At 37.0% G+C, this 14,906-nt stretch overlaps 1 protein-coding gene across 4 annotated transcripts in view; it reads left to right on the plus strand.

Annotated features, from left to right (window-relative positions):
• Window positions 1-14,906, plus strand: part of LOC137253793 (gram-negative bacteria-binding protein 1-like) — a 36,516-nt gene that overhangs the window by 18,948 nt on the left and 2,662 nt on the right. For 3 of the 4 annotated variants that reach the window (XM_067791254.1, XM_067791256.1, XM_067791257.1), the window contains exon 5: window positions 1,736-2,000. In XM_067791254.1, the coding sequence (XP_067647355.1) occupies window positions 1,736-1,921 (186 nt within the window). In that variant the 3' untranslated portion in view covers window positions 1,922-2,000. Of the gene's footprint in view, window positions 1-1,735; window positions 2,001-3,209; window positions 3,790-8,126; window positions 8,315-13,142; window positions 13,448-14,906 lie in introns of those variants that run through there. The other variant, XM_067791255.1, reaches the window with a different exon arrangement.

Consider the following 14,906-nt stretch of genomic DNA (forward strand, 5'->3'; position numbering starts at 1 on the left):
ATACAATTGAAGCTGAGAATTTTCAACTTAAGTTCAGAAATTGCAATTGATTTTCAGAAAGACACAATTGAAGCTCAGAATTTTCAACTTAAGTTCAGAAATTGCAATTGAATTTCAGAAAGATACAATTGAAGCTCAGAATTTTCAATTTAAGTTCAGAAAGATACAATTAAAGCTCAGAATTTTCAATTTAAGTTCAGAAATTGCAATTGATTTTCAGAAAGATACAATTGAAGTTCAGAATTTTCAATTTAATTTCAGAAATTGCAATTGAATTTCAGAAAGATACAACTGAAGCTCAGAATTTTCAATTTAAGTTCAGAAATCACAATTGAATTTCAGAAAGATACAATTGAAGCTCAGAATTTTCAATTTAAATTCAGAAATTGCAATTGATTTTCAGAAAGATATAATTGAAGCTCAGAATTTTCAATTTGAGTTCAGAAATTGCAATTGAATTTCAGAAAGATACAATTGAAGCTCAGAATTTTCAATTTAAGTTCAGAAATTACAATTGAATTTCAGAAAGATACAATTGAAGCTCAGAATTTTCAATTTAAGTTCAGAAATTGCAATTGATTTTCAGAAAGATATAATTGAAGCTCAGAATTTTCAATTTGAGTTCAGAAATTGCAATTGAATTTCAGAAAGTTGCAATTGAAGCTCAGAAAGTCAATTTAAGTTCAGCATTTTCAATTTAAGTTCAGAAATTGCAATTGAATTTCAGAAAGATACAATTGAAGCTCAGAATTTTCAATTTAAGTTCAAAAAGTTGCAATTTAAGCTCAGAAAGTCAATTTAAATTCAGCATTTTCAATTTAATTTCAGAAATTGCAATTGATTTTCAGAAAGATACAATTGAAGCTCAGAATTTTCAACTCAAGTTCAGAAATTGCAATTGATTTTCAGAAAGATACAATTGAAGCTCAGAATTTTCAATTTAAGTTCAGAAATTGCAATTGATTTTCAGAAAGATACAATTGAAGCTCAGAATTTTCAATTTAAGTTCAGAATTTGCAATTGATTTTCATAAAGATACAATTGAAGCTCAGAATTTTCAATTTAAGTTCAGAAATTGCAATTGTTTTTTAGAAAGATACAATTGAAGCTCATAATTTTCAATTTAAGTTCAGAAAATGCAATTGAATTTCAGAAAGATACAACTGAAGCTCAGAATTTTCAATTTAAGTTCAGGAATTGCAACTGATTTTCAGAAAGATATAATTGAAGCTCAGAATTTTCAATTTAAGTTCAGAAATTGCAATTGAATTTCAGAAAGATACAATTGAAGCTCAGAATTTTCAATTTAAGTTCAAAAATTGCAATTGAATTTCAGAAAGATAAAATTGAAGCTCAGAATTTTCAATTTAAGTTCAGAAATTGCAATTTAATTTCAGAAAGATATAATTGAAGCTCAGAATTTTCAATTTGAGTTCAGAAATTGCAATTGAATTTCAGAAAGATACAATTGAAGGTCAGAATTTTCAATTTAAGTTCAAAAATTGCAATTGAATTTCAGATAGATGTAATTGAAGTTCAGAATTTTCAATTTAAGTTCAGAAATTGCAATTGAATTTCAGAAAGATACAATTGAAGTTCAGAATTTTGAATTTAAATTCAGAAAATTACCATTGAAGTTCAGAAAATTTAAATTGAAGCTCCGAAAATTACAATTGAAGTACATCCACTCAGAAGTCGATATGTATTTTCTTTTTCATTTTCATTCTCATTATAGTTTTACATCACACTCGGTGTAGCCGCTGGCGGCCATGGAGATTTCCCGGATGTATGCGTCTCGAAGCCCTGGACGAATACCTCACCAAAAGCTGCACTACAATTCTGGCGTGATCGCAATAATTGGAAAACAACTTGGTCGAGTCCAGCATTACAAGTCGATTATGTGCGAGTTTATGCGATTTAAAAATGATTTGTTTTTCTATATTGATTACACTTAAATTTACTAAAGTTTTCTAAATAAAAATAAGGAATAAATCATCATATATATTATTTCTAATTGCTGTTTTTATGTACGTGTCCCTTTTCGCTCTTATTTGGGATCCAAATCTATAAATAAAGTTTTGGTTGTAAAGATATAGATTCCGGCTATTTTCGAACTTTGGGCAATTTTGGTCGTAGTGCTTTTGTTTAGCTATATTTTATTAAAATAATTTGTTAGAAACAAACGAAAGAAATCTATTTGTACTATGGTACTATTGTGAATATTTACACTGCATTACCGGTAGTTGCTACCAAACAAACCATGGGCGTGGTGCGCTCCCCTTTAACTCAGTTACGAATTTATATTTAGCTTTGTTCGGTGAGCTTGTACCAATTTATTACAGATTAACCAGCAAACATGAACGCATAAGAATGTACAACAACTGGTATATGAGTTTGTACAAACTGTCCGCTAGGACACACGATGAGGCAATACTTTCAATCTGGATCACATATTTATGCCTCATCTCTGCCATCCCCATTAGACTGGGTCGATTTATTGACCGATATCGCGCCATCGATTTTTCGATAGGATTTGGTCTCAGGAAAAAAAGTTCCACTACGATACCCAAAAAAATAATTTTCGAGCCTGCGAAAAAAAAATGGCGAAAGGGTAAATTTTTCGACTAAAACACTCCCCAAAACCCAAAAATCATATATTTTTTTAAACTGTTATCGCCAACGTTTTTACAACAGTTTTTTGAGAAAAAAAAATATTTTTTGATTTTTGGGGGGTTTTGGTAGAAAAATTTACCCTTTCGCCATTTTTTTTTTGCGGGCTCGAAAATTATTTTTTTGTGAAACTTTTTTTTTCTGAGCTGAAATCCTATCGAAAAATCGATGGCGCGATATCGGTTAACTTTCGTCCATACAAATCGACCCAGGTAAATCCCCATACACCTCTTTGCGAACGTGAGCATTTTTCTAATTTCTTTAAAAGAGTGAAAATATCTTTTCTGATAGAGAGTGAAAATATCTTTGGAAATGCCATGTTTAAAAGTAATATACAACAGTGATCAACATATTTTACCTCAAATGCTGCGAACGCATGCGAAAATCGAATTTTCGTATTTACCACGGCAGACTTTGACTTTGGGAGATTTCAAAACTCACCACACGTCCAAGCTCAGAGGTGTATGTTAACATTTAAACTTGTCTAATCTACACATTTTCCATGATTATTTTTAATGCCAAATCAACTTTTTTTTTAGATGAGTTCGGCATTGAGAGCGTAATTTTTAATATCGAAATAAATCAGCAATGCCCCGAAATATTTGATCTCATAACTGAACACAAGGGTAATTTGTGGATCAGTGAACAAACTGCAAATAAATTGAAAACGAATGATGAATTACTTATCAATGTGGTAACCCAACATGATTATGGCCTATTTGCGCGTACTGACAAAGTACAAATATCCAGCAATTATGAACCAACATATCAATCTGTCAAAGAGAGTGATCATACGATAGATGCTTGCAACATGAATACTTGGGATGATTATGCTCCCAATACGGATGGTCGTAGTATGTCACGAGCTTATTTTAATAAGCATCTATCAAAAAGGTTGTATAAGCCGAACGAACTATTATTTGAAGACAACTTCGATAAATTGGATACAAAGGTATGGAGTTACGATATGTTCATGTATTCAAATAAGATTGGTGATAATTCTGAAGAGTTCACTATGTTTACGAATGATAAAAATAATATAGCAGTAAAAGGTGGCGAGTTATTGATAACACCAACATTATCAAAGAGGCGCATCAGTGATTCATTTGATATTTCTGGGTAAGATCGATTTTTAATTTGTGAAATATAAGATATCACACTTCATAGTTGAGTTGAAATGCACGCTTTTCCTATAGTCATTTTAAATGTGTAATATTTTTACTTAGTGATTTTAGAATAGGTTAGAAAAAGGTCAATCATAGGATCAAAAAACGCAGTTTGGGTATATACAGTAAAATTTTACAAGAAATAATTTTTTAAAATATTCTAACTAGTGGTGGGATTATTTTCGAATTATATTTGAATAAACTTTATTCGATAAACAAATAAAATTATTCGTTTCAAATAATTCGAATAATATTTATTCGAACTTTTTATTCGTTTATTAGTACTTCCACTACGCATACCCAAAAAAGTAATTTTCGAGCCTGCAAAATTTCATTTTTTCAACTTTTTTCGACTTTGAGTATTAAGGTTTTTTTCATGACTTACTAAAAAAATTTTCATTTGATTGTAAAATTTTCATGTATACCCTGTCCGACCAAACAATGTCTGCTTTTTTTTTTTAGCGGACATTTTTGGGTCGAACAGGGTAGACGTGAAAATTTTACAATCAAATTAAAATTTTTTAGGTCATGAAAAAACCTTAAAAATCAAAGTCGAAAAAAAGAAGTAAAAAAAATGAAATTTCGCAGGCTCGAAAATAATTTTTTTGGGTATGCGTAGTCGAACTTTTTTTGCTGAGTCCAAATCCTATCGAAAAATCGATGGTGCGATATCGGTTAACTTTCGTCCATACAAATCGACCCACCCTAATACATACATATGCATGCTCATATGTACAAGCGATAAGCATAGGATAAACATAATTTTTTCATTTTACTATTCGAACTATTCGAATAATAAGGAAAGTAATTCGAATAAATGGAAACGAATAAACAAATAAAAAGTTCGAATAAATATTATTCGAATTACGAATACCTGGCGAATAAAAAAATTAATTATTCGAATAATTTCTATTCGAATAGTCCCACCCCTAATTCTAACCCGTTACTTCCGCCAGGTTTTTCGGCTCCTTATGTATTTAAAAAGGTATACAAAACTATTCCACTAGCGGTAATTTTCCGCTTTGAAGTATGCAACAATTCCGTAAGCTTTATATAATTGCGATTCGTTTCTACATACATTGCTCGTATGTTAGTTTGATGCATAGCTGCCTACCACACCGAAGGTCCTGCGGTCACGCCCCGGGCAATCAAACATCAAAATTTTAGAAACAAGTTTTTGCAATTAGAAGAAAGTTTGTCTAAGCGGGGTCGCCCCCTACAGTGATTTGGCAAGCATTTCTGCCATTAAAAACTTATCAGTGAAAACTCGTCGGCCTTGCAGATGCCGTTCGGAGTCAGCATAAAACATGTAGGTCCCGTCCCGCCAATTTGTAAGAAAAATTAAAAGGAGCATGACGCAAATTGGAAGAGAAACTCTGCCTAAAATCTTTTCAAGGCGCCAATTTACTTTTTTACTCTTCTCCCTATCCTTTCAGAATCATTTCGTCCGCGAGCACCATTAATGAAATTTTTTCTGCGAATAAATTTCAAGAGCATTTTAACCCTGTGCCGACTTCCGAAATAAGATTTCATTCCTACTGCCCAAAAAGAGGGTTCGATGGCCGACGCACTGCTAAGAGAAGAGATGATATTTTGTGAAATATATGTATAAAGTAATCGGCCATCATTAAAATGGGCGCCGTAGTTGAGGGATGAGTACAACGATACAACTCTGCTAGAATGACGTACTCAGAACTGTCGCGAGATGTTTCCTTATGACTTCTGAATTTTGTGTTAGCGAAAAGGAATATCAGCAGCGGAGCATGACGTCGTGGGTTAAGTAATTAATAGGCTTTCAATTGTAAAATTAGTTTTGCGGTTCATGAGGAGTGCCTCTAGATCCGTAGCAGTACTTCGCTCCATCCAATAGGTGCGACCGATCACAAATTGTCATCAATGTACTCTAACGGAAGTTCAAGGAAACTTCCTGTTTCAACATGGGTGAACCATAATGAGAGGGGTGTTAGAGGCGTTGGTTCCACAATACAGTTAAAGAGATAGTTGGTGTCATGTGGGGACACATTACAAGCAGGACATACATATGTTTTGTATGTCGGGGTTAATTCTGGATAGGTAAGAGTTTAACCTGTTACAGTATCCAGATCGAAGTTGAGCTAGGGTGACGCGCGTTTCCCTAGGGAGAGTGCGAGTTCTGGGTATTTTTTAAGAACTGGATTCGCCGGCAAATTCCTGGCATAGAGATCCAACGCCTGTTTGTGGATATCACTGAGGACGTTTTTGTGTTTTCTTCAAACGGCTGTGTTCTCAGGTGCCTTATTTCTTCGTAATGTTTACGGAAATTACCTCTTAAGCCCCTAGGAGATATTGTCTCTTCAATCACATGTCTGCTGGGATGCCGAGGTTTCTGGGTATTCAACAGAAACTGTTTGTACAGCATTTCATTTCTGGGGACATAAGAAGACAACCCGTAGCAGTTCTGAAGGCAGTGTTTTGGCAGGCCTGTTGTTGTAGCGATAAAGACACACCCCCAGAGCCTCGGCTGTTAAAGTAACAGGATTCGCCACGGGTAGGTGAGATTGACAATTAGGTTGGAGAAGCTATAAATTGCGCTGGCAACTCCTTGAATCAATTTGGTATTTTAGTCGCCTCTTACGACAGGCATACCTGCTGTGGGTATATTCTAATCCCCCTGACCCGCTGGGGTATCTGGCAGGCCTGTGTTTTCTTCCAGTGAGTAATCTTTAGGCTTGGCGACCATATCGGGGACTCGTAGCATACAATCGGCTGGCCAATTGCTTTGTAATTGGTAATGAGCGTTTCTTTATCTTTACCCCAAGTACTGCCAGCAAGAGATTTGAGGATTTTATTGCGGCTCTGGATTTTCGGTACAATTGCGGCTGCATGCTCACCAAAATGTAGATCCTGATCAAATGTCACACCCAAGATTTTGGGGTGTAGGACTATCGGTAGCGTAGTGCCATCGACGTGGATGTTCAAAATGGTCGACATTTGGGACGTCCATTTTGTAAATAAGGTCGCCGATGATTTAGTCGGTGGAGAGATCAGGGAGGTAGCCGTTTACTTTGTTGCAAACCTCATCGATCTGTGGGCCTGGGCCTGTGGCCATTATTGTGCAGTCATCGGCGTAGGAAATGATAGTGACTCCTTCTGGTGGCGAAGGTAGCTTAGATATGTAGAAAATAAACAAAAGTGGGGATAGGACAGCACCCTGTGGCACCCCTCGTTTAATTCTTCTTGGTTTGGATGTTGCGTTCCTGAATTGCCGACCAGACAGATAATTTGCGACCCACCTTTTAAGACTTGGGGGAAGGGGAGACCCTTCCAGGTCTTGCAGTAACGTGCCATGGTTGACCGTATCAAAAGCTTTTGACAGGTCTAACGCAACGAGTACTGCCCTATGGTGCGGGTTTTGATTTAAACCGCAATTTATCTGAGTGCTAATGGCATTTAGCGCGGTGGTTATGCTATGAAGTTTTCTAAAGTCATGCTGAGGACAGGCTAGTTGCAAATTTCCTATGAAGTAGGGGAGCAAAATGGCTTCAAGCATCTAGGCTACTGCCGATTGGAGAGATATCGGGCTATAAGAATCTCCTATGTTAGCTGGTTTCCCAGGCTTTTGTAGTGGGACCACCTTTCCCATTTTCCATTTTTCGATAATGCCCCGATTTAGATAATGCTGCTATTATCCATCAGAATGCAGTTCAGCCCCCATCATAGCATTGGCTCGACCACCGCCCCTGAATGAGAATTATTAAAAGCTTCCTCTCTGACGAAGAAGATTCTTTATACAACAACAACAGAATTTTCTTTTGATAACCCTGGCGGTTTCCATTTGATATATTCACCTATTCGTCTCTCTAGACCTTTTAGGAGAGAGTAAATTGAGTTAGATAGGCCCGAAGTCCTTTGGGAGTTATATTGTTGTCGACACACAAGGTTTTAGGGAGACGTGAAGCGTTCTAGGTCGTCTTACGATGTTTATCCGTTCATCGAGAAAATATTTGCAGTTAAAAGAGATACCTAACTTGCAGCCTTGTGTTTTTAATACCTCTTAATTTCGTTCTGGAATATTAAACTGCTTATCCCGCATATTTAAATGTACTAATCAATCAAACAACAAAGGCCGTTTAGTAGCTTCCAGCTGTCATGGTTGATACAGCCCGGAAATTTCATATCCATCAAAAACCTGTGAAATTAGCTCGGAACAGTTGTACTCCGAAGAGTCTCCCCGTAGTCCATTGGCCTCTGAGTTTTCTTCAATATGTATACAAGAGCTTTTATTAAATTTCATTTCATATTTATTTATAGTTGCAAAGCTCCTACCTGCTATGAAGACCGCGCGGAAATGTGCAGTTATAAAAAGCAGAAAGATAGTCATTTTATGCGTCCAGCACCCGTAGACTCGGCTAGAATTACCACAAAAGATTCTTTCAGTTTTTCTTATGGTCGTATTGAAATTAGTGCAAGATTACCCGAAGGCGATTGGTTAATACCCTGTAAGTACAGCCCTATTACTAAAATAAGATGTGTATTGTAATTGTAAATGTCCTCAGCCGAGCCCTTGCTATTGAGTCTTCAATTTCAAATAAAGTCGTTCTCTATAAATATAAATATTAAATAGAGTTGGTAAGAAGGAATAGAAGTAGCAATTTATCAGTCAAACAAATCACCGCTGTATAGCTAAATGGTAAGCGCAGCGTGCCCAAAGCGTACTGATGATGAAGGCTTAGCACCCTTCGAAATGGATCTATCTGCGCAGCTATGGCAGGTTGTCTAAAAAATGTTCTACTTACTCATGGACAGGCCAGGGTAATTTTTATAAGCTCGGCTGAAGGCCGCAAACGCAACCCGGGGTCATTTTTCGGTTTTTAAACGGTTTTATTTAGCTTGACTTGACAGGCAGGCCGCACGGCCGCATGCACGGCCGTTGTGAACAAATTTTGTAATTGAAATTTAAGTAACTTCCCGATAAGCTACAAGCTTGAAACTTGGAATATAGTTCAGAACCCGATGACGATGCAATAACGCCGCTAGGTGGCGCAAGGATCGAGATATTCGCAAAAATCGTATTTGTGGTCCGATTAGGCTCATATCACATACCTAATACATACAAGAATAGAAATCGACCTATGAAAAAAATCGCCGCTAGGTGGCGCATGGATCGAGATATTCACCAAAATCGTATTTGTGGCCCGATTTGGCTCATATTTGGAACACGTAATACATACAAGAATAGAAAGTGACCTATGAAAAAAATCGCCACTAGGTGGCGCCAGGATCCAGATATTCGCAATAATCGTATTTGTGGTCCGATTTGGTTCATATTTGAAACACATAATACATACAAGAATATAAATCGACCTATGAAAAAAATCGCCGCTAGGTGGCGCATGGATCGAGATATTCACAAAAATCGTAATTGGGGTCCGATTTGGCTCATATTTGGAACACATAAAAGGATAGAAAGCGACCTATAAAAAAATCGCCGCTACGTGGCGCAAAGAGCGAGATATTCAAAAAAATCGTATTTGTCGTCCGATTTGGTCCATATTTGGAACACATAATACATACATGGATAGAAAGCGACCTATGATGTCCGATTTGGCTCATATTTGGAACAAATATTGCATACAGTCCGGTAGAAGTGACATCAAAATATTTTGGAGTTGGAGGAGGGACAAGCATACGTGGCGCAGAGTCGAGTAAAGTCTTTGGAAGGATTATGTATTAAAGACTTAGGTTGTAACAAATTGTCAGATATGATTCCTTGTAATAATGAGTCACTAAATGACCTAAATAGAATGAGAAATAATAGGCAATTAAATAAAGACTAAAAACTTGAAAATAAAATAATTTAAAAAATTTTTTAAGTTAAACGGTTTTATTGAAAACAATACTTACATGAAGTAATAATAATACAAAAAGCTAGAAAATAATTAGGTAGGTCCTAGGTACTAGTCATCACACTCCTTATCAATCTATAGCGTTGATCAGACAATTAAATAAAAGCGTTGGACGCGTCATATTTCTATTGATAATTATAAGTAAAACCAACTGAACCTTAATCAGGTCATACTACGCCTCACATTTTTAGAAATTTCGCGTCTTTTGACTCGATATTTTTGGGCGCGTATTAAAAGTCGACCTTCTGTTCTATTAATTCCGTATGTTCGGAACATTCGTCTCCATTTAAGAATTTGGGAAATCGGTTTATATTTGGAATATTTTGTGTATACTTATTTGATATATTCGGATCTCGTGAGGTAGTATCAAATGAACGTATTCCGAATATTCTAAATTAACGGTTTATCTGGAACGCTTCCATGAATACTTAACGGAAAAGAGCTTTCCGAAATTTCAGAATAAAAAGATGAATACTCCCTGTGTAGCAGTACCGCACAAAAGCTTAACTCTTCTGTCAAAGTCAAGGTAGGAATATAAAGTTCTAAGACAATAAGCCATTTTCTTTTATTTTTGTTTTTGACAGTTCATTGCGGCTGCTGAGTAGCGTATCACCCCATGTCGGCTGCCTGTTCAAAATCCTGATATCTCAAAATATTTTTCAAAAATTTCCCAATTCAGGATTTGTCACAAAACCGCCCTATATTAGAGTTAGATTGAAGAACGCTTCATCTCAGAATGCTTTTCATTAACTCCCTCTTCTGAAAAATTGCATTGAACTTATGCTCATATAGGGACTTTTTTTTGTATTGACTGTAATGAAGTATATAATACTAATCTATTAGTAGTGTAATTTTTTTTAAATATATATAAAGAGAAGCTCGGCCTTAGATCTCTTCGGGGGTTATCGCGCCTTACATTTATTTTTTGTTTTTTATATATAATAATAACGCAAAAGAGGAAGAAAAGTTAAAAATTAGTAAAAATCCGTTGTGTAAGACACTACTATGTAGATTAGTATTATATACTTCATTCCAGTCAATACAAAAAAGCATTATGAGGAAATACGGCACCTGAGAACACAGCCGTATGAAGCAAAAAAAAAAAACAACAAACCGGTCCTCAGTGAACTCCACAAACAGGCGTCGGACCTCTATGCCAGGAATTTCCCGGTGAATCCTGTACACAAACAACAATACCCAAAACTAGCAGAGGAGAAACGCACTCTCCCTAGGGAAACGCGAGTCACTCTAGCTCACCTTCGATCTGGATACTATAACAGGTTAAACTCTTACCTATCTAGAATCAGCCCCGACATACAAATCATATGTCCTGCTTGTAATGTGTCCCCACATGACACCAACCATCACTTTAACTGTATTGTGGAACCAACGCCTCTAACACCCCTCCCATTATGGTTCACCCCTGTTGAATCAGCAAGTTTCCTTGGACTCCCGTTGGAGGACATTGATGACAATTTGTGATCGGTCGCACCTATTGGATGAGGCGAAGCACTGCTACAACAACAACAACACCTTGATAAACTAAGCAGAAAAGGCGTATAACCAAGACCGGGCTCCAATAAAGCTGGTCTTATGACTAAAACAGAGGATTCGCGATGGGCTGCGTTGTGTAGTTTAGTTCACAAATCTTTACCGCCCTTCTCAGACGCTTTAAGTTGGTGCAAATGTTTTTCATTATAGAAACATTTTTAAGTAGGAAATGCTGATGTTCCCTAAATTCAGCTAAGCAGTCCAAGTTTATTTTGATGTAGGAGATCCGAAATCGAAACCACATATCTATATATATAAAAAGAAGTGTACATTTTGATTGTCACTCCATAACTCGAGAACAGATAGAAAGATTGCCATGAAATTTTTAGGAAAGATACAGGAAGGAGAGATGATGGTTAGTTGATTTTGAAATCCCAAATCGGTTTAGCCATTCTTGAGTTATGATTTTTTTTTAGAAAGAATTCAATAGGTATATAAAATTCTTCAGTCACGGTATTAGAGGCTTAACTCCTCCGAAACGGCTGAACCGATTCTCATCAAATTTTGTGAGCATATTGGGTCTGAGAATCGGCCAACGTCTACCTTTTTTTACGCTACAAGCATAGGGTCTTGAGATCAAAACGTGGACCCGGGTACCCCTAGAATGTGTTTATACAATATGGATATCAAATGAAATCTGTTGATGAGTGCCATAGTACAGGACAATTTTCATACAGCTGGGAGGCTAGGGTCTCGAGATATAGCATAAAACGTGGACCCGGGTACCCCTAGAATGTGTTTATACAATATGGATATTAAATGAAAACTGTTGATGAGTGCTATAGTACAGGACAATTTTCATACAACTGGAAGGCTAGGGTCTCGAGATATAGGCCAAAACGTGGATCAGGGTAATACTAGGATGTGTTTTTACATTATGGGTATCAAATTGAAGATGTTGATGTATGCTTTAGTAAAGAGTAAGTTTTACACCGCTGGGTGACTACGGTCTCGAGATATAGGCCAAAAAATGGACCCGGATACACCTAGAATGTGTTTTTATATTATGGGTATCAAATTGATGCTGCTGACGTGCGCTATAATAAAGAGTAAGTTTTACACCGCTGAGTGACTAGGGTCTCGAGATATAGGCCAAAACATGGACCCGGATACCCCTAGAATGTGTGTGTATTATGGATATCAAATGAAAGCTGTTGCTGAGAGCTCTAAAGTTCATTGTGATATTCGATTTAGTCGCATCAACCTGGTAAACTGATAAATATGCATGCGAAGCCGAAATAAAGGCAAGAATTAATAATACCCACATACCTATTTACATACGTCCTATTCGATTTGCCTGAAATTTCGTATATAAATTTGCCTATATTAATATTTACGATGCGTTTTTTCTGGGAAGTATACCAGAGACGGACTGGGACTGGGATTAGGACTAGGACTGGAGCTGAGACTGCGACTCGGAGTGGGAGTGGGAGTGGAACAAAATACATACCACCCTCTGGGACTGGCAATAAGAGATGAAAAAGAAGGAGAAAAACTTGAGAGAAGAGAAAAGAGAGAAGGAGACTGAGAAAGAGATGGAGATTAGATGAAGCGAAAAAGACGGAGGGAGGAGTGAATAAAAAGATTAGGAAAAAGTGTAGATGGGTAGGGCAGAGTTAGACGGAAAAAGCTTATTAAAATGTATGCAGATAGGCCAAATTTAGGGTAGAACAACGTCTGCCTGGTCTGCTAGTTTTTTATAAAAAAAAGGCAATAAGCGACAGCCACAGTTTCGCGGTTAGACTACTCCTGTGTTCGCGATATAGTTTACCTCAGCTTCTTGTCTCCCGGACATGGGTTCCGGTTGTAAGCCTCACCATTTCCCAATACGGACATTGTTTCTCAGATTATTATTTTTTTTTTTTTGCAGATGTAATGCTTGCACCAGACAAAATGAATTGTTCGATGCGTAAGCAGATTCGTATAGCTTATGCAACGTCAAAAGACGTGAAACAATCTCGTATTTGGGGTGGACCAGTTGTGTTGACCCCCACAGTTAATCCCTCCAATCAAAAAATAATTTTCGAACGCACCAGTCATATGAACTTTTACCCGAATGTTCCACCAAATAAATATCATAACTTCACACTAATTTGGACACCAACACAGATCGCTTTGTATGTTGATAAATATAAATATGGCTGCATTTCAAACCATCATAAGTATGAAGAGTCAGTAAGTATAAGCTAAAAAGGAGGCAAATACGGAGGTCTAGGTAATATACTTTTAGCATGCGAAAAGTTGTCGAAGAAGTAATAATTGCACAAAAAAAGAATGATCCAGAGCCGAAGCATCAGAATTGAAGACCTTCGTAGCAATTTAGTTACTCATGGAACTTGGGGGTGAGGAGGGAGGGATTGTGTGCAGGTTTAATGTGGCCACATAAATCGTCCCCGAGATGGTCGGGCTAGCACCTTAATGGTGCTGTGTTACCGGAGCGTACCGGATCTGTATCCGGCAAAGGACCATCACATCGATAACACTCCCCAAAGCCTTCGGGGAGCAACCTTATCGCTACAACAACAACAACAAGACCTTCGTAGACTTAACAATGAAAAGGAGAGAACGGGTTAGCGTATAGTTGGATCTGAGCAGTGGATTGGCCAGAATTGATATTCGGAGGATAGCTGAAAAACAGTTGGACACAGAACAGATGAAATCGTCCCAAAGGCGTAACCGTTCATATGCGTTTAACTTTTGAAGGCTCGCAAGTAATCGTGTAACCGTTTAAACCTTTCATTTTTCAATACCGAAATCGTAACTGATAAACGGTTTTAATTTTCTAAACCGGAACCTTGACCGCTTATATCGGTTGCATTTTTCTAGTGATTGGTCCAAAAGCATAAACACGATTTCCCCATTTTTCACGTCGTCCTATAAAACGCAGCTATTGGCTTTCGAAGCTCCAAATTGGACCCCTCCTAATATATTTGCATAATGTAATTAAAAAAACAAAAATATAATGGTAATGTCACAACTGTGTTTCCATGCGTTTTTTTGTACTGAATCCGAACCTACCAACGGGTCTTGGTTCGGCCCTAACCGAAAACAAGTAAGGAAGGCTAAGTTCGGGTGTAACCGAACATTACATACTCAGCTGAGATCTTTGGAGGCAAAATAAGGGAAAATCACCTCACCATGTAGGAAAATTAGCTTAGGGTAACCCTGGAAAGTGTTTGTATGACAAGGGTATCAAATGAATGGTGTTAATGATTATTTTAAAAGGGAGTGGGCCTTAGTTCTATAGGTGGACGCCATTTCAGGATATCGCCATAAACGTGGACCAGGGGTGACTTTAGAATGTGTTTGTATGATATGGGTATCAAATCAAAGGTGTTAGTGAGTATTTTAAAAGGGAGTGGGCCTTAGTTCTATAGGTGGACACCTTTTCGAGATATCGCCATAAAGGTGGACCAGTGGTGAATGTGTTTGTACGATATGGGAATCAAATGAAAGGTGTTAATGAGTATTTTAAAAGGGAGTAGGCCTTAGTTCTATAGGTGGACGCCTTTTCAGGATATCTATTTTACAAAGATTTTTCTAAATTTATATTTTGCGTCAATAAACCAATCCAATTACCATGTTTTATCCCTTTTTTCGTATTTGGTATAGAATTATGGCATTTTTTTCATTT

The sequence above is a fragment of the Eurosta solidaginis genome, chromosome 5 (assembly GCF_040869045.1).
Source record: "Eurosta solidaginis isolate ZX-2024a chromosome 5, ASM4086904v1, whole genome shotgun sequence".
NCBI classification, from domain to species: Eukaryota; Metazoa; Arthropoda; class Insecta; order Diptera; family Tephritidae; genus Eurosta; species Eurosta solidaginis.